Source organism: Nycticebus coucang, chromosome 3 (assembly GCF_027406575.1).
Source record: "Nycticebus coucang isolate mNycCou1 chromosome 3, mNycCou1.pri, whole genome shotgun sequence".
Taxonomy (NCBI): Eukaryota; Metazoa; Chordata; class Mammalia; order Primates; family Lorisidae; genus Nycticebus; species Nycticebus coucang.
This window is the reverse complement of record NC_069782.1, coordinates 92,360,602-92,387,742: the sequence shown is the minus strand read 5'-3', so window position 1 is coordinate 92,387,742 and position 27,141 is coordinate 92,360,602. Positions and strand designations below refer to the sequence as shown.

Below are 27,141 nucleotides of genomic sequence, written 5' to 3'. Positions count from 1 at the left end.
TGCTCATGGTGGGGAAATTACCAGGTTGCACCTTTAATCTAGGTTTTGAATTGCAGAAGCCCACCTAGTCATCCTCTTCCTGGTTTATTTTTATTTATTTATTTTTGAAAATTGAGACAGAGTCTCATTATGTGGTAGAGAGCCATGGCATCACAGCTTACAGCAACCTCAAACTCTTGGGCTTAAGCGATTCTCTTGCCTCAGCCTCCCAAGTAGCTGGGACTACAGGTGCCCGCCACAAGGCCCAGCTATTTTTTGTTTCAGTTGTCATTGTTGGTTAGCTGGCCAGGACCGGTTAGAACCTGCCAACTTTGGTGTGTGTGCCTGGTACCGTAACCACTGTGCTACAGGTGCTGAGACCCTTTTTCTGGTTTAGGAAGAAGATAGAACCTTGACAGCATTTGAGTAGGTGGCTTTCAGAGCCAGATGAAGAGGTAGGGGGTGCAGAAGCTTTGTTATGGGTGATGGCTATTAAAAATCACTTCATCTTATTTAAATTAAACTAAAGTAGAGGGATCAATCACTGAGATAGGGGATTGATTCCAGAGTCCCAATTCACCTCACTTCCATTTCGTTAGACTGCTCATTTTACCTCCTGTAGGCTCTGTCAAAAGACAAAATTACAACAAATTTAAAGATCTCAATTGGCTTTTATTTGCGATTCTAGAATTGGGTTAACACCTCATTCTACAAAACAGAATGAGTAAGCCAAGCCGAGAAGGTTGGTTTTAGGGACAGAAAGAGCTGAGGAAAGGAGAAACGAAACAAAAAGCAGACTGGTCAGTTCAAAGTTACTTTTCTCATAAAGGTTAAGGCACAAGGGTCTAGGCCTGGTGGCTCACGCCTGTAACCCTAGCAATCTGGGAGGCTGAGGAGGGTGGATTGACTGAGTTCACAGGTTCAAGAGCAGCCTGAGCCACGGTGAGACGCTGTCTCTAAAAATAGCTGGGCGTTGTGGCAGCGCCTGTAGTCCCAGCTACTCTGGAGGCTGGGGCAAGAGAATTGCTTAAGCCCAAGAGTTGGAGGTTGCTGTGAGCTCTAAGCCCAACAGTTCGAGGTTGCTGTGATCCATGACGTCAAGGCACTCTACCAAGGGTGACAAAGTGAGACTCCATCTCAAAAAAAAAGAAAAAAAAAAAAAGGTTAAGGCACAGGGGACTTCCTTATCATGCAAACTAAAACTGGCCTGTTAGAAGATATGGGTAGCATCTCTCTCTTGGTAGGCCAAAGATCTCAGTTTTGGCTTAGTGGTGGAACTTGAAAATGAGTAACTCCATTTTAGTTTGGTCTGGTGCAGTAGCTCAGTCCAAACTAATATGGTTTCTTATAAATTTAACAGCTCCCTCACGTACGCTGCACCCCCAGATAACTTGGGTGCAGCATTCTAAAGCCTGCTCAGCATGACTCCTACATTTTCTCCAGGACACCGGTGCAAAAGAGGGTGGGCCCAGCGCATGCTCAGGCTCGTCTGAGACAGCTATAGTTCTGTGCGCGGGTAACGCATTCCCAGGCCTGTGTGGGGAGGAGGCTGGAGACGCGTGAATGAGAGAAGGGGTGGAGCCCTCTGAGATCTATTCAAGTTTGTTGAGGACGCGGCAACCGACAGACCCTCTCCGGTGCAGAGTCCAGCCCAATGGGGCAATTATGCATTGGTGGGAAGGGGGCGAAGGCAGGAAGGGCGCGAGGGGCAGGAGGTGGCGCCCCCTGAGCTTGGAGAGAGAAACGATCTTCCGGCAGCGCACGCTGCGCTAGCTCGGGATAGTCTTGGGTAACGCCCGGCCGATCCTTAGCATGAGCCTCACACGTGGGACTGTTTCTGTGGCGACCAGCAGCAACGCCGGCAGCGACTTGGCAAAGTGTACGTGACTCTGGCGCTGCGCAGCCGCGCCCAATCCCGCCGGGCACGCGCCTGACGCCCCGCCCCGCCCGTGACGTGCCCGCGCGGGGCCGCCGCCCCATCCCCCTCCCGCGAGGTTCCGCCGCACTGCCGCCGCCGTTCCCCGCCCCTTCGTCTCTGGGGCTGCCCTGGTCGCTGCCTGAGCCGAGGCCCAGCGGCTTCTGCCTTCCCAGCACCAGCCGACAGACCGAGGCAGCCCACCCCAGGGGCGGGGGTGTCCTCGGTCCACGTGGCCGTTCTAGAGCAGGTTAGAGTGAGCAGCGGGCGTTGCCGTGGAGACAGGCGCGGCGGACAGCCCAGGGGGCAGAAGCGGGGTCCTGACTTGGGGAGGACAGGATTGCGGCGGGCGGAACGGTGTCTCCTTCACTTCGCCCTCCAGCCGCGGCAGCTGCAGTCTGATCGCGAGTGAGCCGAGCGGCCTCAGCTGCGAGTGGAGCGGCGGTGGCGGCGCCCCTCAGGAGACCACCAGGTACCGCGGCGCCCGCCCTACGCCGATCCTGGAGCGTAGGCCGCGGCGGCCAAGCAGGAGGCCTGAGCCGGACTCAGGGTCGGCCCTGGTTCCCTAAGATGGCCGCGCTGTCCCCCGGCCCCTCGCCTCGCTCCTCTCCATCCGAGACCTCCTTGTGGCCCCTTGACCCGCCTCTAAATCCACTGACTGCACTTCTTGTCCTTCCCGCAGATCATCTCTTCGCGCGGTCTCGCCATGGCGACCTACGGACAGACGTGCGCGCGGCGTAAGTAGAGCAGGGATCTCTACGGGATGGGGCGACTGTGTTCGGGGAACCCCTAATTTGTTACCCTTCAAGTTTTCCGTGAACTTGGAAATTTGTCCCCTTTTGGTAGCCACTCCAATGATCAACTTTACTGTGGAGGAGGGGTTAGGCTGCTGAAGTTGGGGTAGGGGAACTAGGCCCGGGGTCTGCAGCCGCATTCACCTTTAATTTTTGTACATGTGTTTGAGAAATTCTAAAGCAAAAACTTATTGTTGAATTTTGCTTTTGGAGGATTCTGTCAGTAACTTTTCTAGAGGAAATAGTAATCCCCCTTGTGAGAGCACAAGGTCATTACATGTGCTCTTAAAGGCGTGGACGTGCTTTGTAGAATGAATGAGTTGGTGTAACAAGCTCAGATTGCTTGCCCTTAAGCGGCACTGCATTGGCTGAAGACTTGAGAGTCGTGTTAATATGTTTAAAGTGCCATTTGATATGTAGTTGATGTGGACACTTGAAAGAAGCATGGGTGGCAGTGTTTTCCCCAGGTTTGAGTATATAAGTTCCAAGAGTATTAAATTCCCTTCTCTTTCTTCTCCGGAATGTTGGTTTTGATCTTAGTGAGGACACTGAGGGATACATCAGGGGAAAGGGCCTAATCTTAGGTTTTGGTTTTATCTTATTTAGTTAATTCAGCTCATACATACACACTCACGTTCGATTCTTTGTAACTGTCCAGTACTAGGAAGTGAAGCTGTTTTTTAAGTACTGTAAATTTAGGTATGGAAAGTCTGTTTTTCTGTTTTGGAAGGAATTTCCCAAGTTTGTATAACCACTGTGCTTACCCACTTTAGAAATAAGTCTTCATTGGGGCTGTCTCCCTTGTGGATCATCAGAGTATATTTTTATTATAGCTCCTAGTGGCATCAAAATGTTGGACTGCTTGTACTTAAAGATCAGCAGTGGGTTATAGTCTAGTTCTTGGACAGAAAGGAGGAGAACAGGAACATTAACAATGAAATGTTTCTTTCTACCAGCAATGTGTATTCCTCCATCATATGCTGACCTTGGCAAAGCTGCCAGAGATATTTTCAACAAAGGATTTGGTAAGAACTTTTATTTTTTTATTTTTTTGTAGAGACAGAGTCTCACTTTATGGCCCTCGGTAGAGTGCCGGGGCATCACACAGCTCACAGCAACCTCCAACTCCTGGGCTTAAGCGATTCTCTTGCCTCAGCCTCCCGAGTAGCTGGGACTACAGGCGCCTGCCACAACGCCCAGCTATTTTTTGGTTGCAGTTCAGCCAGGGCCGGGTTTGAACCCGCCACCCTCGTTATATGGGGCCGGGGCCTTGCCCACTGAGCCATAGGCGCCACCCTGGTAAGAACTTTTAAAAAAGAATTTTAGATAAAAATTTAATATGTGTTTTTGGATTGCTTAGGGAAATCAAATTAATCTTTTGAAATTTTAAATATCTTGCTGCATTTATTTTTCTATTAGATACTTAAACTTCCATTAACTAGTTTGTTTACAATCCATAATCTTCCCTTCATCCCAATTTCCCACATATTTTTCAAACTATAGCTCAAGAATTTTAACCTTTCAGAAAAAGCAGTTTGGGCTTTCATCATCTTCAGTTACAGTTTAGACCTTGGTTGACTAGAGTTTATGGTGGTGACTCCTAAATGTCCTTCAAAGAGTTAGGAGCTTTTTCAAGTTAATTTTTCTTCTAGAAGATTTTGTTCTACACAGCCCCTTTCCCCTTTAGATTATTGGAGATACCCCTTTGGCATAAATATCCTAAATGTATTATGGTAGATTATTGGTTAATCTGAGCTTTAAATTGAATGATTTTTCTAATCTGATATTTAGGGTTAAATGTAGTTTGAAAGCAATTTTTTGTGTTTGTGCCAGCCATATACCAAAACAGTAGGCAAAGCAACATACAGGGGTTTTGCCCTTTACAAGTCATTTTATATAGAAAAGGCTTTTAAAAATTTTCATTGAAATGATGCATATCAACATTTTTATCCCCGCCCCCCAAAATGTGGAATCTTGTTTTTTTATGTGTAGTTAACAATTGCTTGCATCTTTTATACAAAATAATCATTTTGTTATCCTTTGCTCTCATTGAAGGATTTGGGTTGGTGAAACTAGATGTGAAAACAAAGTCATGCAGTGGTGTGGTGAGTGTTATCTGTCTTATAAGTTCTGATGAACTTTATAGTTTTTTGCCTATGAAATAATCGTAACTGAAAGATGTGTACCTCTTTATCTTAAAGAAGAGTTAACCTAGGCCGGGTGGCTCGTGCCTGTAATCTTAGCACATGGGTGGATTGCCTGAGTTCACGAGTTCGAGGCGAGACCCTGTCTCTAAAAATACCCTGGTATTGTGGCGGGCAGCTGTAGTCCCAGCTACTCGGGTGGCTGAGGCAAGAGACTAGCTTAAGCCCAAGAGTTTGAGGTTGCTATGACCAGCGAAGCCATGGCACTCTACTGAGGGCAACAAAGTGAGACTGTCTCAATGAAATAAAAGAGTTAATCTTAAATGATTTGCATGTAATGTGATATATTTTGGCTTTAGATATGATTTCTGATTTTCTGGTTGACTTTTGCCATATAACTATGCACAAGGAAATTGGGAAAGGTTGGTTGTGTGGGACTGCTTGAAGGCAGAGAACCTGTTAGACATTTTTGTAACCCTTACTTTTAATGCCTATTGGAGTTCTGGACATGAAAGTAATCAGTAACTTATTAACTGGAGTGCACTAATCATTTATTGTAATGTCCATCTTCTAGCAGTCCTTCATGGAGATTTCTACTTGTATTTTGTGAATTTAGGGAATCTTGATTTGAATACTTTTAGAGAGGTTAATATTTTGGTATTTGGTGTCTTGATCTTAACAACAGGGGTGAAATAAAATTTAATTTTGTGTAATTTTTTCTTTCATTCTTTTTTTTTTTTTTTTTTTTTTAGAGACTGAGTCTCACTTTGTTGCCCTTGGTAGAGTACTGTGGCATCACAGCTCACAGCAACTTTCAACTCTTGGGCTTAGGTGATTCTCTTGCCTCAGCCTCTACAGGTGCCCGCCACAACACCTGGCTATTTTTTTGTTGCAGTTTGGCCGTTTGACTGGGGCCGGGTTCGAACTGGCAACCCTTGGTATATGGGGCCAGCGCCCTACTCACTGAACCATAAGCGCCGTCCTTTTCTTTTCTTTTTTGGAGGCAGAGACTTATTATGTTGCCCTCAGTAGAGTGCAATGGCAACTCAAACTCTTGGGCTTAAGCGATTCTCTGGCCTCAGCCTCCCAAGTAGCTGGGACTACAGGTGCCCGCCACAAGGCCTGCCTATTTTATTTTATTTTTTTTGTTATTGTTGTCCTTGTTGTTTAGCTGGCCCCCGCCAGGTATGAACCCACCAGCCCCAGTGCATGTGGTTGGCACCCTAACCACTGATCTATGGGTGCCAAACCAGTGTGTAATTTTCCTTAAAAATTTTTTGTTTTGAGATTTTTTTTGGTAGTGGGCATAGTATGTGCATGTTGTAATATTGGTTATTTTGATAAATTCTTGCTGTGGTACATGTAACTGTTATTTACTAAAACTAATCACGTTGTAGTTTCTTAACTTCTACGCTTGTTGTGTTTCTGGGGTTTTAGATTGACCATGTCTGTCATTTGATTTCTTTGGTCTGAAAGTAAACTGAGTATGGTTGAATGACTTACTTGGCCAAGTTAACAGGTTACAGAGCAGTGATTTGGTATTTGTTTTTTGTGTTCCCACTGTTAATCTGTAGATGGCCTTTATAAACACTTGATGTGTATTTGTTGAAACGCAAAAACACATCTAAAAAAGACTGAATCCAGGTGTTTAAAAAGCTCACTTTCTAGTTGGAGACACACAAAAAAACTTTAAACTGGGAATAATCAGAGAACTGGATCAGTTACCAATAGATCTTTTTCCAATAATTTGAGTATTATTTTTTAGGGTTTTCTTTTTTAGATTGTTGGAGAGGAAATTATCCTGTATATGATTAAGGAAAGTTTTATAAAAGTAGGTTTCAGATCGTGACAGATATTAGAAGCTGGATTAGATACAGTGTGTGTATATATATATATATATAATTATTATTTTTTTTTCTTTCCTGAGACAGAGTTTCATTATGTTGCTCTCTGTAGAGAGCTCTGTTGTCACAGCTCACAGCAACCTCCAACTCTTGGACTCAAGCGATTTTCTTGCCTCAGCCTCCCAAGTATCTGGGACTACAGGCATCCGCCCTAACGCCTGCCTATTTTTAGAGACAAAATCTTTCTCTGACTCTGGCTCAGGTTCAGGTTGGTCTTGAACCTGTGAGCTCAGGCAATGTACCCGCTTCGGTCTCCCAGAGTGCTAGGATTACAAGTGTGAGCCACTGTGCCCGGCCCTGTAGACTGGCTTTTGATCTATGTGCTGATGGATGGCAGTGGTGAGGACTCGAGTCACAAATTGTTGTCACTTGGGATTAAAAATAGCTACTCATACACATTCCCCATTAAAACCATCTTCTAGAACATGGGTCCTCAAACTTTTTAAATGGGGCCAGTTCACTGTCCCTCAGACGGTTGGAGGGCCGGACTATAGTTTAAAAAAAAAAAATATGAACAAATTCCTATGCACACTGCACATACCTTATTTTGAAGTAAAAAAACAAAACAGGAACAAATACAATCACACTGCTGCATGTGGCCTGCGGGCCGTAGTTTGAGGACCTCTGTGGAAGAACATGCTCCTTATCTATCTATCTCTGTCTATCTGTCTTTATCAATTTAATAATGCTTTCGTTTTGTGTAGAACATGAAAATGTACAAAACTTTCACAGTGTAATTTCAGTTTAGTACTCCAGGGGTAGTGGGCTTTATAATTTCATTTGCATAAATGGACCCAAAAATGTTAAATGACTTCCTTGATGTTATTAATTTAGTAAACTGGGAACCCGAACTCCTAATTTTTTTTTTTAAAGACAGAGTTTCACTATGTCACTCTTGGTAGAGTGCTGTGGCTTCATAGCTCACAGCAACCTCAAACTCTTGGGCTTAAGTGATTCTCTTGCCTCAGTCTCCCAAGTAGCTGAGACTGCAGGTGCTTGCCACAATGCCTGGTTATCAGAGTACTAATTTTATATCCAGTGTTCTTTCCTAACAATGCACTGCTTCTTAGTATGGGTATTGAGTGCTATGTTTGCTGATAATGAAAATGTCTAATTTCAGGAGATTGTCTATAAGATCTAAGGATTTCTGTCCATTTAACTGCAGAGTAATAGTTACACAAAAGTTCTGTTCTCTAAATGAAAGATAACTGGCCTTTCCCTCTATTGGTAGAATTTTGGTATTTCCTTACTTGCAGGTATCACAGTTTCTGCTTGAAGTCTCTTTATTGAGAAGTCTCCAGGTCAGCTATTGTGGCTTTCTAGTAATTAAATATTAGAGCCATCTTTAGTAGACAAATTAAAATGCCAAGAGAGCATTTTAGTATTTCAACGTTCAGATTTCAATTTCAATTTACACAGTTCGGTATGTAGATTTCAACCTATATGCTACACTGTGTGAGATTATTAGATTTAGGGGCAGCTGTTTGCAGCAGGTTTTAAATTTTGGATAAGCCCTCCATATTTCTTCCTCTTAAATTAATGTGCAGTCAGGGATTGGCAGATTATTTGTATTTGCTATAAACATAATATAATGTACTTCAGATTGTTACTGGCATTAGATTTTTTTTTTCCCTAATGGTATCCTGTATACATATTATACTTTATATTATATGTGATATAAACCAGCTATAGAATAAATCTGTAAATCCTTCCACCTACTTTTTTTTTTTTGAATGAGAATATGAGAAATGGTTGGAAAGGAATGAAACCTGGTGAAGGCTTTTTGTTCAGAAAAATAGAATACTGAGATTATCAATGAAATTTTTGGAAAAAATATCTTGGTGGCTGGGTGTGGTGGCTCATACCTGTAATCTTAGCACTCTGGGAGGCCGAGGTGGGTGGATTGCTTAAGCTCACAAGTTTGAGACCAGCCTGAGCAGGAACGAGACCCCGTCTCTACTAAAAATTAAAAACTGAGGTAAGAGGATCACTTGAGCCCAAGAGTTTGATGTTGCTGTGAGCTATGATGCCATCGCACTTTACCAATGGCCACAAAATGAACTCTGTCTACAAAATAAAAACACTCTGGGAGGCTGAGGCAGGTGGATTACCTGAGCTCATAGGTTCAAGACGAGCCTGAGCCAGAGTGAGACCTTATCTCTAAAAAAATAGCCGGGCGATGTGGCCTGCGCCTGTAGTCCCAGGTACGTGGGACGCTGAGGCAAAAGAATTGCTTAAGCCCAAGAGTTTGAGGTTGCTCTGAGCTATGACACCATGACACTCTACCAAGGGCGAAATAGTGAGACTTTTTGTCTCAAAGAAAAAAGAAAGAAAGAAAGAAAGAAAGAAAAATTGTCTTGTTTATGGTATGGACTGCTACTATAGGGTGCTTTTCCCTTTATGAATTTTCAGGAAACATTGCATAATAAATAGTCTCAGTTACAAACTGATTGTAATGACGAGATCTGTGGTGAACCATACTGATGTATTTACTGTTTCAGTCAAGTAGATTTGATGCAGGGCCAAAATACCCATTTTTCTTCCATCAACGTTTTTTGAACTCCAGATAAAAGCAGAGGTTTCTCTAAAAGGTATACAGCTGTTCACTTGACAAATAACTACAGGTTAAGTTGTAGAGTGATTGGAAATGTCAGTTGTGTAAGTAAGGTAGCAGTAGTCAGTGCTGAAAGGGTAGTTTGTTATTCTTTTTTGGAGACAGTTTCACTTTGTTGCTTTTGGTAGCGTACTATTGTGTCATAGCTCACAACAACCTCAAACTCTTGGGCTTAAGTAGTTCTTTTGCCCCAGTCTCCCAAGTAGCTGGGACTGCAGGTGCTTGCCACAACATCTGGCTGTTTTTAAGAGACAGGCTTTTGCTCTTGCTCAAGGTGGTCTCAAACTCCTGAGCTTAGGCAGTCCACTCGCCTCAGCCTCCCAGAGTGCTAGGATTATAGGCGTGAGCTACTGTGCCTAGCCCTACTCTTTTTTTTTTTTTTGAGACAGAATCTCACCCGGTTGCCCTCAGGCTAGAGTGCCGTGGTATCAGCCTAACTCACAGCAACCTCAAGTTCCTGGGCTCAAGCAATCCTCCTGCCTCTCAGCCTCCCCAATAGCTGGGACTGCAGGTGCCCACGAGGTCTGGCTCATTTTTTCTATTTTTAGTAGAGATGGGGGTCTCATTCTTGCTCAGGCTAGTCTCCAATTCCTGACCTCAGGGGATCCTCCCTCTTTGGCCTCCCAGAGTGCTAGAATTAAAGGAGTGAGCCACCACATGCCACTGCACCCCATCTGTCACTTTTGTACTTAGAGAGTAGCACAGTACTGAAGATTAAGAGTGTTTAGAAAGTTAGAAAAAGGAGCATTAGTGAAATTACCAAATGTTTCAGTGGATTTTTTTTTGCCTGTGTCACTTAGGCAGTAAATTCTTCCAGGCTTACGAGAAAGTTCATGGAGTTATTTATTGTCTTATTAGGAATTCTCAACATCTGGTTCATCTAACACAGACACTGGTAAAGTTACTGGGACCTTGGAGACCAAATATAAATGGTGTGAGTACGGTCTGACTTTCACAGAAAAATGGAACACTGATAACACTTTGGGAACAGAAATTGCAATTGAAGACCAGGTAACATTTTGAATTATTTTTTAGTATTAATTTTTATTTTTGTGTTTCAAAAAGGAAATAAAGCTGAAAGCAAATTATTTTTCTTTCAAAATAGATTTGTCAAGGTTTGAAACTGACATTTGATACTACCTTCTCGCCAAACACAGGGTAAGCACAGCCATTTTTATCTGTATTATATTAAGAGGCATCTTTTGTATATGTGAGAAGGATGTATGTTTGACTGATAGCCTAAAGCTGCCTTGTGGTGAATCTCTACTATCGGAACACTGGTTGCTGTCACTGCTTTGTTTTCAGATATTTGCCCCTTGATTGTGGGACTAACTTGGGTAATTAACGTATTTCTAATAGGCTTTTGTGACGGATTGTTAGTGCTGCAAAGTAATTTTCTTACGATGATTGCAGTCCATTTACCCTGTGTATCCTGGTCTTTAGTTCACTCTGCTGTTTTTTGCACTCTGTGATTATGTTGCTGCTTTTTTTTTTTACTTCCTGATCTTATTGCAGTTCATGTAACACATTAAATACCATGTGAGTTGTATTTAACTCATGGTAGTTTTGAGCCCAGGACCAGGTAAAGCTGTGAAACCTTTACGCAGCTGTTTTTGCTGTTAGTTGGCATGTCTCCCTCACCTCCTCTTGTCTTGCATATAACTCATGCACAGAAAACAATAAAAAATAAGACTTTTTTTTTTTTTTTGAATTAGAAAGGATCCTTTTGTTTTTGAAGTTTTTAGTCTATTTTTGTAATAAAACACTGTGGTCCAAAGGGAAAAATATTTTTTCTAGTGTGCAGTCAACGTGTTGCTGTTTTGTGCTCTTTGCATCAGCTTTTTCCACTGGCATCAGCTTTAAGTCAGTTTGTTCTTTTTCCAGAAAGAAGAGTGGTAAAATCAAGTCCTCTTACAGGAGGGAGTGTATAAACCTTGGTTGTGATGTTGACTTTGATTTTGCTGGACCTGCAATCCATGGTTCAGCTGTCTTTGGTTATGAGGGCTGGCTTGCTGGGTATCAGATGACCTTTGACAGTGCCAAATCAAAGCTGACAAGGAATAACTTTGCAGTAGGCTACAGGACTGGGGACTTCCAGCTACACACTAATGTGTAAGTATTTCCTTCATGGGATATTATGATGTAGGTAGGGATGTAGGCCCTCAGACGATGGTATTTGGTTGGTTGGTTGGTTGTTTTCTCAGACAGAGTCTTACTTTGTTGCTCTTGGTAGAGTGCCCTGATGTCATAGTTCACAGCAATTGCTCAAGCAATTCTCTTGCTCCACCAAGTAGCTGGACTACAGGTGCCCGCCACAATGCCTGGCTTGCTTGCTTTCTCTCTCTCTCTCCTCTCCTTTTCTTTTCTTTCTCTTTCTCTCTCTCTCTTTTCTCCTCCTTTCCTTCCTTCCTTCCTTTTGTTCTTTCTCTCTCTTTTCTTTCTTTCTTTCTCTCTCTTTTCTTTCTTTCTCTCTTTCTCTCTTTTTTTTTTTGTCTGTCTCAAGCTGTTGCCCTGGGGAAAGTGCCATGGCATCATATCTCATGGCAACCTCCAACTCTTGGCCTCAAGCCATCCTCTTGCCTCAGTTTCTCTCTTTTTAGTAGAGATGGGGTCTTGCTTTTGCTCAGACTGGTCTCGAACTTGTGAGCTCAAGCTACCCACCCTCCTTGGCCTCCCAGAGTGCTAGGATTAGAGGTGTGATCTACCATATCTACCAGCTAGAGAATGGTATTTGATGTTTCTTGTCACTTATTAATATAGGTATAAACTAAAGATTTGTTTTATAACATAAAAGAAAAACATCCTCAAAAGCATATAGTAAAAAAGGTTAGTCTGACGTTTGGTGCTGAGAGAGTATTTCATATAAGACTTGGTGTGCTTTCTATTTTCCAATCTCAAAATCACATGAGATCAGGGCATTTAGGGTGGTATGTCTATAGACTTTTTTTTTTTGAGACAGGATCCTGCTCTGTTCTCAGGCTAGCTATAACCACAAACTTGTGGGTTCTAGTGATCCTGCTGCCTCAGCCTCCCAAGTAACTGGGATTAAAGATGTGCACTGAGACGCCTGGCTAACTTTTCTGCTTTTGTAGAGACTGGGTCTTACTCTTGTTTAGGTTGGTCTTGAACTCCTCACCTCAAGTAATCCTCCTGCCTCGGCCTCCCAAAGTGCTAGGATTACAGGTGTGATCCACCATGCCCTGCTGCTTTGTATTTTTCGAATAGGCATTAGAAGCTCTGTGCCAGCCATGTACACTGAAGGTGGCGGGTTCGAACAAGGACAACTGCAACAACAGAAGAAAACAGCGCCTGTAGTCCCAGCTACTTGGGAGGCAAGAGAATCGCTTAAGCCCAATAATTGGAGGTTGCTGTGAACTATGAGGCCACGGCAGTCTACTGAGGGTGACATAGTGATGAGACACTGTCTCAAAAATAAAAAAAAAGGAATAGGCATTAGGCATTGGCATGCTGCTACCAGTGCATTTGTTTGACTTACCTATGATGTGGGGGGTGCTGATTTGATAGGATTGCCTAAAGTGTATGGTGTTTCTACCTAACCCAAATTAGACGGTTATATGGACAGGATTTAAAATTTCTTTTCCCATTATGAAAATATTGCATTGGCAAATAACAGAGAAGCACAAAGAAGAAATCCAATGTTTTCCATAATTCTACCAGCTAGGTATATAATCTTAGTTAATGTTTTGATGTTTTGTGTGTGTATATGTATATAAAAAGGTTGTTTGATAACTTTCCCCCCCATTTAATAGATTTTCATAATTTTCCTATAGCATTATGTATTTGCAATAGGTTAGCAGCAGGTGGTCATTTCACTGGGTGGATGTACTGGTAGGGTTTATTTTTATTAATCCTTGCATTGAATGTAAACTGGGAAAAGAGTTTTCATAAAACTTCTAAGTTTCAGTGGACCTGGGCACGGTGGCTCATGCCTGTAATCCTAGCACTTTGGGAGGCTGAGGCTCGAGGATCTCCTGAGCTCTCACAGGTGGGAGACTAGCCTGAGCCAGAGTGAGACCCTGTCTCTAAAAATAGCCAGGTGTTGTGGCGGATGTCTGTAGTTCCAGTTACTTGGGATCCTCAGGCAAGAGAATCGTTTGTACCTAAGAATTTGAGGGTGCTATGAGGTGTGACGCCACGGCACTCTACTCAGGGTGACAAAGTGAGACTCTGTCTCAAAAAAAAAGTTTCAGTGGAACATTAAAGACCCACATGAGCAATGGCTTTTATATACATATAATGCTACAAATCAGCCTATGCTGTAGACATTACATTGTCTGTTGTAGATTTACTAATTTGAAATATCTTATAGCAACGATGGGACAGAATTTGGAGGATCAATTTATCAGAAAGTATGTGAAGACCTTGACACTTCAGTAAACCTTGCTTGGACATCAGGTACCAACTGCACTCGTTTTGGCATTGCAGCTAAGTACCAGTTGGATCCCACTGCTTCCATTTCTGTGAGTACTTCTGAAGGCATAGAATGGTGGTTTTGCTTTTGGGAATTAATCTTTGGTATATTGAATTGTGTTGAAAAGTTGAACTGTGATTTATAAAATCCTCAGTTTATGGTGTGTGTCACACTTTATGGGGGCAAGACATGATTGCAAGAGGGACTTTACCTAAACAATTGCAATCAGGGTAACCTGGCTTATTGTACCCTCAATTAATCCCCAACAATAAAAAAAAAAAAAATCCTCAGTTTACAGATAGATTGGGATAACAATTTTGAATGCTATTTCTGTGGAGATAGTATTAGAGGCTTGATTTCCAGACCAGTTGGTTTAACCTCAAAAGCTGCTGGATTAGTGTTGATAGATGTAGTTAGTGTTTTGGGCCCTAGGCAGATTTATGCATATTAGAGAATAACAATACTTGAATCATTATTTTGACTTTGTAGTTTATAGTTTATGAAATAGCTTTAGATTTGGTCTGAGAGGTCATTGATACACATCATTTTGCAGGTAAAGAAACTAAAGTAAAGCTTGGCTAGGGAAAAGACACAACTGGTCAGGAGGTAGAAGGTGGACTGAGGCTTAGACCTCTTTCGATTTCAGTCTCATCTAGGTGACCAGCTTATCTCACTTTGCCTGGGACTGTCCTCTAAAAGTCCTGCATCCAGCCAGGCTGGGTGGCTCATGGCTGTAATCCCATCACTTGGGAGGCCCAGGTGCGTGTATTGCCTGAGCTCACGGGTTTGAGACCAGCCTGAGCCAGAGCGAGACCCCCTCTCTAAAAATAGCCATGTGTTGTGGTGGGCACCTATAATTCCAGCTACTTGGGAGGGTGAGGCAAGAGAATTGCTTGAGTCCAAAAGTTTGAGTCCAAAAATGCCACTTTACCGAGGGCGACGAAGTAAAACTATCTCAAAAAAAAGTTCTGCATTCTGAGCACTTTGTCCTACTTTCCAAATTCTGTGCATACTGGGATGGTTGGCCATCCTAATCTTGCCCTTAGGCTCTTTCTGCCCTTTATTCAGTTAAGTAAGGGGCTGCTGAGGGGTTGGTCAAGCTGATCAGCAGCTGTTCCTGTGTGTCCTTTGCTTACTGATCAGGGACTGTCTGTACTATTACAGAATGGGAAAGAAAGAAAGTAAAGCCATCCATGAAAGTTATTTTTGTTACTTAAAGTGTTCTTCATTGCTGAGGTCAATATGTTTTGATGATTTAGGCATTTAAGTTTTAGCCCCAGTTTTTTTTTTTTAGACAGTCTCACTCTAGTGTCACTCTCAGTAGAGTGTTGTGGTGTCATAGCTCTCAGCAACCGCAAATTCTTGGGCTTAAACTGATCCTCTTGCCTCAGCTTCCCAAGTAGCTGGGACTACAGGCGCCTGCCACAATGCCTGGGTATTTTTTGTTGCAGTTGTCATTTAGCAGGCCCGGGGCAGGCTCAAACCCACCAGCTTCGGTGTCTGTGGTCAGCGCCCTTCTCAACTGAGCTACAGGGTGCCAAGCCCCCAAATCTTTTTTTATTTTAGCATAGTTGTAATCAGAGAGAAGCACCCTGAATGCTAGTCCCATTGACAAGGCAGTGATTCATTTATCTTTCCCTTCTCTGTTTCTAACTTCACTAGAGCAATAAAAACCTCAGCACTCACACTGCACACTATTCTTTGGTAGTTGCATTGCTGTTCTTTTGTATATGCCTGTGGTACCATCACAGATTTAATACTAGTGAAAGAAACATCTCTTAGCCAGTAGAAGTTCATTTAACATGGGATGGCAGCGTGGTGCCTAATGTCATTAAGTGACTCCTGGGAATTAGTTTGGAAACATAACTAGCATTTCCCACCTAAGTAGTGTTGATTGTCACCCCAATTCAGCACTGAGAAGCATTGATTCTTGTGATACTGTGAAGTAATATTTTCATTGCACATGAACTTTATGGCCACCCTGTGTTTAGTCTTCCTCCTGTTTCCTGGCATAAAACTCTTAAAATCCTTGGAATCTCCAAAGTGTTAAGTGTCTTTTTCTATGTCAATGAGTTGACTGTTGGATGGTTACCCTTAGGTATCAAGGTGCTGGTCATTGGAAAAACCATGGCATAATTAAAGGGTTGGAATTTTTAGTTCTACCCATTAACCTCTGGAGAGGGGAAATGGGCTGCCAGTTAAGTTGATCACCAGTGGCTTCATCAGTGATGCCCTTGTAATGAATCCTCCTGAAAACCCAAGAGGAGGGTGGTGCCTGTGGCTCAGTGAGTAGGGCGCCGACCTCATATACCGAGGGTGGTGGGTTCAAACCCAGCCCCGGCTGAACTGCAACCAAAAAATAGCTGGGCGTTGTGGTGGGCGCCTGAGGCAGGAGAATCGCGAAAGCCCAAGAGCTGGAGGTTGCTGTGAGTCCTGTGACATCGTGGCACTCTAACGAGGGTGGTAAAGTGAGACTCTGTCTCTACAAAAAAAAAAAAAAAGAAAAGAAAACCCAAAAGGACAGGGTTCAGCAAGCTTTTGGATAGCTAAAACATGTGGAGGTTCATGGAGGTTGGCATACTAGGCAGAGCATGGCAGCTCCTTGCCTTTTCCACATGCTTGCCTTATGCATGCCTTTATATCCTTTGTAAATATCCTTTTTATTTTTTTGAGACAGAGTCTCACTATGTTGCCTTCAGAGTGCTATGATGTCATAGCTCACAGCAACCTCAAACTTTTGGGCTCAAAGTGATTTCTTTTGCCTCCCCAAGTAGCTGGGACTGCAGGTGCCCACCACAATGCCTGGTTATTTTTTGTTTTAGCACGCCCGGGTTGGGTTCCACCCCACCAGTCCTGGTGCATGTGCCAGTGCCCTAACTACTGAGCTACGGGCGCTGAACCATATTTTTATTTTTTTGAGACAAGAGTCTCACCTTTTTGCCCTTGGTAGAGTGTCAGGGCATCATAACTTATAGCAACCTCAAATTCTTGGGTTCAGGCAGTTCTCTAGCCTCAGCCTTCCAGGTAGCTGGGACTGCAGGTACCCGCCACAATGCCTGGCTATTTTTAGAGATGGGGTCTCTCTTGCTCAAGCTGGCCTTGAACCTGTGAGCTCAAGCAATCCTTGGCCTCCCGGAGTCCTAGGGTTTTAGGTGTGAGCCACTGTGTCCGGCTGTGTAATACCCTTTTTAAAAACTGGTAAATGTAAGGCTGGGCACGGTGGCTCATACCTGCAATCCCAGCACTCTGGGAGGCTGAGGCAGATAGATTGCCTGAGCTCACAAGTTGGGAGACCGTCCTGAGCCAGAGTGAGACCTTGTCTATAAAAATAGCCAGGCTTTGTGGCCGGTTACTAGTCCCAGCTACTTGTGAGGCTGAGGCAAGAGAATTGGTATCTGTTGTAGAACTGATTGTAGGATAAAGTTTGCTTCTTGCTGCTTTTCTATATCCTCTCAAATTTGGAGTCAGGATCAAGATTTGCTAGAATGTTTGATTCATGGAAATGGTGGGTTTGGGAAGAAAAATGATAAATGGGTGGCAGACAGAACTTTTGATTCCTTGGTAGCCATATGGTTGGTCACCCACAGTAGAGAGGCAGCAGCTGTGCTTTTCCCTGTTACTAAAGTTAAAAATTATTGATGAAGCTGGGCCAGGTGCCTCAAGCCTGTAATCCTGTTATCTGGAAGACCCAGGCTGTGGATTGCTTGAGCTCAGGAATTCGAGACCAGCCTGAGCAAGAATGAGACCCCATCTCTAAAACTAGCTGGGCCTATAGCCCTAGCTACTTGGGAGGCTGAGGCAGGAGGATCACTTGAGTCCAAGAGTTTGGAGTTGCTGTGAGCCGTGACATCACAGTACTCTACCGGGGTAACAAAGTGAGACTCTGTCTCAAAAAAAAAAAGTTGGGAATTTGGAAAGTAAAGGTGCTATGTGGGACGTTGGTGATAGATAGCCCAAGCTCAGATTTCAGTCATCTGACCTTTGGCCACCAGCCTCAAAGCTGCCGTCAAAGAAAAAATTATGCAGAGATAATGTAAAGTACCTCTAAGACCTGTGGTCACCACGAAGGCAGTCATAAAGCAAAACCAATACAGGGTTGAAACCAGAAGGTACAGTGTGAAGGAATTGTTTGATTTTGTAGAATGGTATCATTGGCTTCCTGAGGAGCCTCTTTTAAGTGGAATTCTAAGAGTAATTTAGGAGCAGTGTCTGGTCTTATTTTTATTTTATTTATTTATTTAGACAGAGTCTCACTATGTCGCCCACGGTAGAGTTGCTGTGGCATTACAGCTCACAGCAACCTCAAACTCTTGGGCTTTAGCGATTTTCTTGCCTCAGCCTCCCAAGTAGCTGGGACTATAAGCGCCTGCCACAACGCCCGGCTATTTTTTTGTTGTTGTCGTTGTTTAGTAGGCTTGGGGCTGGGTTCGAACCCACTAGCTCTGGCGCATGTGGCCGGTGCCCTAACCACTTAGCTATGGGTGCTGAGCCTATTTTGTTGTTGTTGTAGTTGTCATTGTTGTTTGGCAGGCTCACACCAGTTCAAACCAGCCAGCCCCCGCCCCCAGCGTATGTGGCTGGCGCCTTAACCCACTGAGCTATGGGGGCCAGAACAGCCCATGTGGTGGATTGGATTAAAGCCTCTGTAAAGTGTGCTTATCCCAAGGGAGACTGCCTACCTCAACTGTAAACAAATGCCAAGTGGAACACCCCAGGTGAAGCAGCTGATACTCTTCATATGCAAGCCATGTGGGACTGGCTTTTTGATGACTAGAATAGTCACCCGTTATTTGAATATGCCTATTACCCAGATTGTGGTTAAGGGTGCCCCTTTAATGCGGATAACTCCACATAACCTTACAGTGACACCCCCCAAAAAAGCCACCTTAGGAAGCCTCATCTGCTTTGGTGTCTTGCCTTCCCCTCCTGGACCTTACAGATGCTAATCAAAACATTAGGTTAATCAACAAAAGAATGGTGAAAGGCCCAGGGGAGAGTCTGAGGACTTCCTACCCCAGGCTGGTGGAAATTTTTAGAAGAAGGTAAGTAAAGAAAACAATGTTGAGGTGAAACTAAAAGGAAGAGCAACATTTCTTTAGAAATAGGATGAGTAAAATAGAAATTAATGGGGTTTAGAACAAAGGTCTTCTTAACAACACTATTACGCGTTGGGTGGCAGGTCTCTAAACAAGTATGTTGTATTTACCTGGTTTTGGAACCCCCAACCTGTGGGATCTTACGGTATCTCTAGATTTCATCAAGTTAGACAATACCCAGCTGGTATTTGCTGCAGAATTTATTGCTTGCTTCATGTGTGGGGAATCCATCTTGTGTGAGTATAGTGGGAGAAACTGAGTTTGCTTTTTCTACCCCATCACAGTTCCATCACTGTTAAAAATAGGAACTTGGCTTGGTGCCTATAGGTCAGTGGTTAGAGCACTGGCCACATGCACCAGGACTGGTGGGTTCGAACCTGGCCTGGGCCGGCTAAACAAAAGAAAATAGCTGAACAACAACAACAAAAGTAGCTGGGCATTGTGTTGGGTTCCTGTAGTCCCAGCTACTTGGGAGGCTGAGGCAAGAGAATTGCTTGAGCCCAAGAGTTTGAGGTTGCTGTGAGCTGTGATGTCACAGCACTCTACCAAGGGCAACATAGTGAGACTGTCTCAAAAAAAAAAAAAAAAGGAGCTTGAATCCAACTGCCTTGATGTTAAGAGTGTAGACGTCTCATCATCTCTGTTGCGTGACCGGAGACGCGAAGGAACAGCAGCTTTGCCGTGGGTATAAACTCGCTCCTGTAATTATTAAATCAAGAAACAGACTACACGAAATGAGATGGCGTGTAGCGAAGATCTTTATTTAGGGGTTTGATTTTATACCTTTCTAGTCATGTACACAATCTATTATCTGTTATTTTCACCATGACCTCAATTTACCTATCTGAAATCAACTAAAAAGGAAATATCCTGTTACCACATCAACACAATCACTTTTGCGGTAAACATCTTCTTCTAGACACTGACTAATCTCCGGGCAGGTATGTAAACAAAATCATAAAGAAGAAAGTAGCCACAGGGGAACAGAGTTAATGGAAAAATATTTTCAAGCATTCACTCAGTTTACTCAGTAAGAAGTAATGACTGTGTCTTCTCCTCAGGGCAGAGCACCTATAGACCTCTGACAATATGTTGTTAACATATGTCAACCCTCTGGCCCGTATCTCTGAGGAAGGGCAGCAAGCCCTTTGATCTCAGGCTTCACGGGGTGTACAGCTTCAGAGAAATGGCTTATGGAATAACTCCAGGGAAGCCAACTCTGCGTGTAGCCCACGGGGGTCCAGGTCCCTTAAGCCTCTGGAAGAAAAGCAAGTCATTTTAAACTCACACTGAATTTACTTTCTGCGCTTGATGTAGGATATGTTTATTTCTAAATATTATCCTACAATCTCCAAATCTGTTTTGCTCCCAGAGGCCGTTAGTTACCTTAATGCTGAAGAGCATAATTGTCTGTCTAAACAATTTAGGCTCTCGAGGTGGGGCAGGTGTCTCCTTTTATAGTCATAGGTCTCTGGTATGGCTTAGAGCTGTTACCGGTGGTAGAGAATGGAACTGGAAAGAGCTTCTCCTTAATATGTCTTGTTCTCCAGGGTTCCTTCCAGTGCTTCAAAGTCTATAAATAAATTCTGAAATGCTGGGATTATGCAAAGAAGGCAGGGTCCTTTGAGTTAGTAAATGATGCCCCCTTGGAATCTCCTCTCAAGCAGAGTCAGGTTATTTATATGCAGCCAGAAACCAACATCATTAATGAGAGGTGTGAGAATGTGAAGTAAAAGATTGTTACATGATCTGAATGATCAGAAGTGCTTGCCATTTGGAGATTTTTCTGACGTTTATGGTTTTGATTCTTAAGAAAGAGCCCTGAAAATAGTAATGCGTATAACTAAGTCTCAGATTTAAACACCGTACATTTGGGGGTAAGTGTGCCTCACCTCTAGTGAGCCTAGTGGACAGCCACACTTTGGCCTGGCTTTGTAGTACTAGACTAGTCTCAACAAAAGGACAATTTTTTTATTAGAGTGCTTAGGCACTTGTGTTATATGGGAAGTTTGAGGTCTTTGGACACATTCCGATGGATATCAGGTGGAGTATTGTGTCCTGACAGTTTGATTTTGAGTTGAATGGACAATAATTAAGCATACTTGCTTTTGTTTGGATTAACATAAGATGTTAAATTGTAATATATTAGCTCATATATGAATAAAAAGCTCAATACTGCATGATTATATCGTGGGGAAACATATAGGGTCTTTGTCTCTCCATTCAAATATATATGTATATATTTTTACAGTTGTTTTTGAATTTTATTTTAGGCAAAAGTCAACAACTCTAGTTTAATTGGAGTGGGCTACACTCAAACTCTGAGGCCTGGTAAGTATTCTTGATCAAGTAGGATTGTTTTGACAGTATTTTAAAATAAGTTTTCATTTCTTAGCTTCTTATTTTGGAAACCTTTCAAGCATGCAAAAGAGTTATAAGAAGAGTGCAATAAATACATACTTAACCTTTGCCACAAGTTTATGTTCCTTTTTTGTTTTGCTTTTTGCTGGGCCATTTGGAACTTGTATCTATCATGGCACATCCCCCAGCTATTTCTCCATTCCCTATTCATTTTCCTCTCTCGTGTCTGAAATATCTTGTATATCTTTATTTTATCAAAGTTCACTCATTGTTCCTGTGTGTAGTCTTGTTTACTTTGCATAATATTTAGAACCTTGCTGTGTTCTTCAGAGCAAGCAGCTCTTCTTAAACTTCAATGTGCGCTTTACTCACCTTGGGAATCTTGTCGAAAAGCAGATTCTGATCTTCAGGGTCTGGTGTGAGAGAGCTTCTTTACTTCTAAGGAGTTCCCAGGTGATGGCTGGTTCTTGGCCATTCGACCCAGTAAGGTTCTAAATTACCAGGAACTTTCCCCCCCTCCAGTAGGGTTTTCCTTCACACTTTATTTTGACTATTTTGAAACCTAAAGAAAAGTCAAAAGAATGGTACAGTGAACAATAGTATACTCTTTCTCCACATTCACCAATTACAACATTTACTATATATATATATATTTTGGTGAGGCAGAGTCTCACTTTGTCACCCTTGCTAGAGTACCATGGTGTCAAGCAACTCCAAACTCTTGGTCTCAAGTGATTCTCTTGCCTCAGTCTCCCAAGTAGCTGGGATTAAGGTGCCCATCATAAAGCCGGCTATTTTTTGGAGATGAGGTCTCACTCTGGCTCAGGCTGATCTTGAACCTGTGAGCTAATGCAATCCACCTGCCTCAGCCTCCCAGAGTGCTAGAATTATAGGTGTGAGCCACTGCGCCTGGCCTTTTTCGAATATACTTCAAAAAAATATATGTTTTGTGGACATAGACACATCAGCCCTAGCATGCAGATCATAAAACATTAACATTTTTATGCTTTGTGACTTGGTGCCTTACTGAGCACCAACAGTGCTGCTTATGTGGTGCTTTCCCAGCCCAGTTTTTCTGATGTCTCAGATCTTTCCAAGCACCCTCTGGTGGCTGTTTGTGGTCAACTGACAGGCTCTGGGTGGTTATTGACGAAGACTGAGACTGGTGTTTCAGGCATGTCATGGTGGTTTGCTTTTGTTTACAGGTGTGAAGCTTACACTGTCTGCACTCGTAGATGGGAAGAGCATTAATGCTGGAGGCCACAAACTTGGGCTTGCCCTGGAGTTGGAGGCTTAATCTAGCTGAAAAGAAACCTTTGGGAATGGATATCAGAAGATTTGGCCTTAATATATTTCCATTGTGACCAGCAGGCTCTTTTCTCCCCAAGAAGGTGATCGAAACAAAGGATGATCAAACAAGAGCTGTATTTTAAATATTTAGACAGTTACTTGTTAGTTGGTTTCTAGTTGAATTGGTTATCTATCTAGTTACCAATGCTGCGGTTGTGCCGTCACCTATACATTATTTAAATGTATTTAACTGTTAAATGCGCTACCCACCAATAATGAAATAGACCTTTATGAAAACTGTGCAATTGCGTGCATGTTTTTTATGTTCCTTTAAACATTGAATATTGCCAGTGAATGAGATGGATCAGTGGATGTTTTAAGACGAGGTTAAAACATTTTTGTTTAATTCAGCCATCGTTAGAATTTTGGTATCCCAGAACATTACAAATTATGAATAAAACAAATATAATTATTAATGACTCCAAGTATTTGTAAAGTTAAAAAATTTTTGCCAGCTAGGGGCCAGATCTCCCCAGTATCTAGCTAATACGTTATTTTTCTGGTGAGCATTTTGCTCTTTACCAAAATAATGTGCCACAGAGCCCTCTGTCTTTAGAATAATTCCATGAACTTTTAAATTAAGACTACAATAAAATAAGAGGATACACGCTTTTATACTTTTCAGTTTGTAAGTTTGTGCAGAACTACATTGTGTCAACCAGGAGGAGTTAGAGAAGAAGTGACAAAGGAAAATGAAGGCTAGTGCTGAATGTTACAATGAAAAGGAGATGTAGATATGGAACAAGTAGACAGGTGTCAGGAACCTGAGGGACTGTGGGGGCTGGAGGGTGTACACGGGACCTAGTGAGGGTCATTACTCATATCTTCAAAGTAGACACTGAAAAGCTGAGCCTAAGTGGGAGACCAGGCCATCTGCCCATTGGCCTTCGCCTGGGCATGAGTGGTAGACACTAATAGTAAAGAGCAAATTTTCTTTTGGGAGAAGATAGTTTGAAGAAAATCTCTCCCTTAACAAACTGTTCAACACATCTATAATACTAGACCTGAAGAACAATTTGAAGCTTGAAAGGCCTTCTTCAGACATGTGACTGATAGACGGTTGGAGTTTGAACCAACTTGAGTCAGGATCTGTTGGGTAGGTAAGAAAAACTGCTAAGATGTCCATGGAAGCTAAATGTGAAAGCAAGTCTAGTACTCAGGATACATAAGAGAAATGTCAGATAGACCAGATAACTTCAAACCATTGCTGGCAGTGCCCTGCAGGGAGGAAACCTGGTTTCATAGCCTGCTTGCCCCTTAGTTAACCAGTTGTCCTCCTGGCCAGGGATCTGTTTAAATTTACCCATGTGCACCTTAATATGCTTTTATGAGTTCAGAGAGAAAGGGGTATGTTTACAGCCAGGTCCCCGAAGAAGATTGTCCAAAAAAACTACCAGCTGTGGCTGCCTGTGGCCTTCAGCAATTCTTGTTACACTTCCACTACCAGGGCTGTAGCATTGTATTCTAATGCTAATGCAGTTCCTGCCTGAGGCAATGTTAGTGGCCAGAACCTTTTCCTGTGGGATGGAGAGATTTAAACAGCTAAGCACCTGGTTGGAAGGTGCTCAGTAAAGCCTGGCTCCCTCTCCCTTAATAGATGGCGCTGGAAAGACTGAAGTTCTTTTGTTTATCCTTTTCTAAAATTGCCATATATATGGTCTGCTACCTATAGGCCTGTCTTCACACCCCCCTGGCCAGTGATCTTTCTCACCTTCCTTCAGGACATACGGGGGAGGGCAGGATATACATATATATTCAAGCTGGAGGTCCTCAGTTTTAGGGCCTGGTTCCTAGAGTTGTCCATTGACTACGACCTCTAGCATCGAGGTGAGGCTGGGGAGCTGACAGTTCTGTGAAAACATGGGCAAACTGTCAGAACTGTGCAATCTATAAAAAGTACTGACAACCTGGTCTGCCCAGGTGGCTCCACCAATCCCAGCTGCCCTGAGTGAGACCAAACTATTCTGGTTCTCAGCCCTTGTCTGTGGAGTGGAGGTGAACCTGCAGAGCCGGGGTGTCCGCCTGTTTATTGCATGTGGCCCAGTCAATCAAAACTATAACCTGCATTCTGCCCGCTGGAGTCCCTTCAGGGGGGCCATAGGACTGGCACGTGGGGGTTCTCAGGACTTCCCCAGCGAGGGATATGACCTCAAGACCCACTTTCATTGAGAAGGTTGCACTGGGCCTACCTTACTTCCCCCATTCAGCACCAGGTACCCAAGCTTAGTTCGCGTGTCTCAGCCCCACTTTATTGTCGGATTTCAAACTCAAGATCAATGCCTCGGCTGCTGGGTTCCTTCCCTCGAGCCCACTGGCTAAGGGCCAGCCCTAGATTTTGAAGGCCAAGGTGAGACCGTCGCCCAGCGGCAGGAGACTGATGTGGACTCTGACATCCCGCCGGATGCGCTCGTTTAGGTTTCGCACGCACTCGGTCACCTCGTCTCCCTGCTGAGGCTGCAGCACCTCTCCGTGCCACAGGACCTGTGGAGGGGGACAGCCATCAGGAGGGGCGGGGCCAGAGCTTTCGACGCAGGACCTGAGGGGAGGAGCCTATGGATGACTGGGTGGGGCATAGGGCGGGGCACGGGGGTAAGACCCGGACTGCGCCCGGAGAGGGGACTGGCTTCTTCCCCTTACGCTGACTACAGCTAGGACGCCTCCGGGTCGCAGCAGCTGCAGGCACCGCTCGTAGTAGGCTGTGCAGTTCTTGTCCGCGTCTACCACCGCTACATCGAACGTGTCGGCCTCGCCGGCCGCCAGCAGCTCGTCTTGCAGGGGAGGGAGGCAGATGGGGCTGAGTGGGCAGTCGGCGGCCGGAAGCCCCTGCCCAGGCTGGCACGGGTGCTGTGACGGATGGCAGCCGGCTGGGGCGGGCCACCCCTTCACGCAGCCTCATGCCGTGAGGTCGGCAGGCCGCAGTGGGGGCTCTGTCAGTTCCCTGTGCCCGCCCAGCACACCTGGTCACTAGCTCGCGCCCAGCGGCCCAGTTTGGGAAACAGCGCCAAGGCCCTTCCTGCTGCAGTGCTCACCCAGGGTCTCCAGGGCAGGCTTCAGCCGAAGGTCGATCTTGTGCTCCATCTCGGCCTGCGGAAGGAGCGGGGTCAGTCAGCGCGCCCTCTGGCCATAAGCTGGCGGGCCCAGTGGCGTGGGACGCTCACCTGTTTCCACAGGGGTCGCCCCAGCTCTGGGAGCCTCGCGTCCACCTCGCAGGTCACCACGCGCCCTTCTGGGGGCAGCGCCAGGGCCAACGCCAGGGCGGAGTAGCCTGTGAAAGTGCCTGGGGACGGGGACACGGACAGGTTCAGCCGAGAGTTGGGGACCCGGAGACTCGGCCCCAGTGATGCCCGCCGCGTACCCTACCCAGGTCAAGCGCCTTCTTGGCCTTGATGAGACGCGCCAGGTTGGCCAGAAGCTGGGCCTGCTCACAGGTCATCATGGAATCGCCCTGCGGCTGCTCTAGGGTCAGCTGTGTGTACGGAGAAGGGGACACCAGCCCTGCGGGTCATCACCCCACCCCCAGCCCCCGAGGGCGCGGCGCTGGGAGTGGCCTGGGGGATCGGGCCTCAGGGATTGCCCGCCGCGCCCCGCCCCGGGAAGCCGAAGGTCACAGCCACGTGGGACCCTTCGGGCCCGCCCCAGCCGGCCCTGCTGACCAGCCGCAGGCTCCGCAGCGCCGGGTGCTCCCGCATGGAGCGGCTGAGCACGTACTGCCACAGGGGGTTGTCCTCGCGCGGAAGCAGGCGCTGCTCTCGTCGGAATCTCCATGGGGGCCACCGTCTCCCTGCCAGGAGAGAGTGCTGGGTCAGGGTGCTCGGTGGTTACCCAGAACTGCAGCCACCTGCGTGGATTCGCGGGCTCTGCTCCGCACCCTCCGTCTGCTCCCGCCCGTTTGCCCGCCCGCGGGGGCTCTGCGGAAGGTGCCGCCGCCCGGCCCTGCTCACCCAGGAAGAGGCCAGTGGCGAAGGCAGCGCCCAGCGCGGCCGAGCCCAGGGCCAACGCAGCGGGCACAGAGAGCCGGGGCACCGGCTGGGTCATGGCGCGGGGAGGAGGCGGCCGGAGATGGTGGCGCGTCACGTGTGCTGAAGCTACTGTCCGCAAGGCCCGCCCCATCTCCGCTCTACCAGGTCTGGGCACTGCCCTCGGAGCCAGGGCCTCGGGCACCATCTGGCGGCCACTGCGCCCAACTACAAGCCCTGCCGATGAGAGCCGGGAGTCATCTGGTGGCTGCGCACAGAACTGCGCCCGGGTCGGGAGCAGGTCCCGTGCCCAGCTGTGGGTTGTCTTCGCCCGCGCCTGCGGTCCCAGAGTCTGGGTCCGGGAGCACAAAACTGATGCTCATCCTGGCTCTGCCTTTTTCTCTTCGCTACTATTTCTGCTGAGGTTCTCCTGCAACGCGCGCGCGCGTGTGTGAGGAGGGTGTCAGTGTAAGTTACCAGATGCACCTTGAGCACAAGTGATACAAACTGAAGGACCCTGAGGACTGAGAGGGTTAGGGATGCCTCCTAGGGGAGACGCCCAAGGAAGGGTACCAGGTTGAATGAGTGAAGGATCT

At 45.2% G+C, this 27,141-nt stretch overlaps 2 protein-coding genes across 3 annotated transcripts; one reads left to right on the top strand and one right to left on the bottom strand.

The window, feature by feature from the left end:
• Positions 1–1,976: 1,976 nt before the first annotated feature.
• VDAC2 (voltage dependent anion channel 2) lies at positions 1,977–22,831 on the top strand. Its single transcript, XM_053582229.1, has 10 exons — positions 1,977–2,366; positions 2,577–2,631; positions 3,645–3,713; positions 4,744–4,793; positions 10,209–10,361; positions 10,456–10,508; positions 11,235–11,462; positions 13,681–13,831; positions 21,152–21,209; positions 22,445–22,831. The coding sequence occupies exons 2-10, from the start codon at positions 2,601–2,603 to the stop codon at positions 22,534–22,536; spliced, it is 885 nt and encodes a 294-aa protein (XP_053438204.1). The 5' UTR covers positions 1,977–2,366; positions 2,577–2,600; the 3' UTR covers positions 22,537–22,831.
• A 1,985-nt stretch (positions 22,832–24,816) lies between these two features.
• On the bottom strand, positions 24,817–26,889 carry COMTD1 (catechol-O-methyltransferase domain containing 1). 2 transcript variants are annotated; one of them, XM_053582226.1, is made up of 7 exons: positions 26,531–26,889; positions 26,243–26,370; positions 25,950–26,055; positions 25,748–25,866; positions 25,619–25,673; positions 25,227–25,357; positions 24,817–25,070 (listed from the first exon to the last, which is right to left on the bottom strand). In XM_053582226.1, the coding sequence occupies exons 1-7, from the start codon at positions 26,751–26,753 to the stop codon at positions 24,918–24,920; spliced, it is 915 nt and encodes a 304-aa protein (XP_053438201.1). In that variant the 5' UTR covers positions 26,754–26,889; the 3' UTR covers positions 24,817–24,917. The 2 variants fall into 2 exon arrangements, with proteins under 2 accessions (XP_053438201.1, XP_053438202.1); XM_053582227.1 differs by lacking the exon at positions 25,227–25,357.
• Positions 26,890–27,141: the final 252 nt, after the last annotated feature.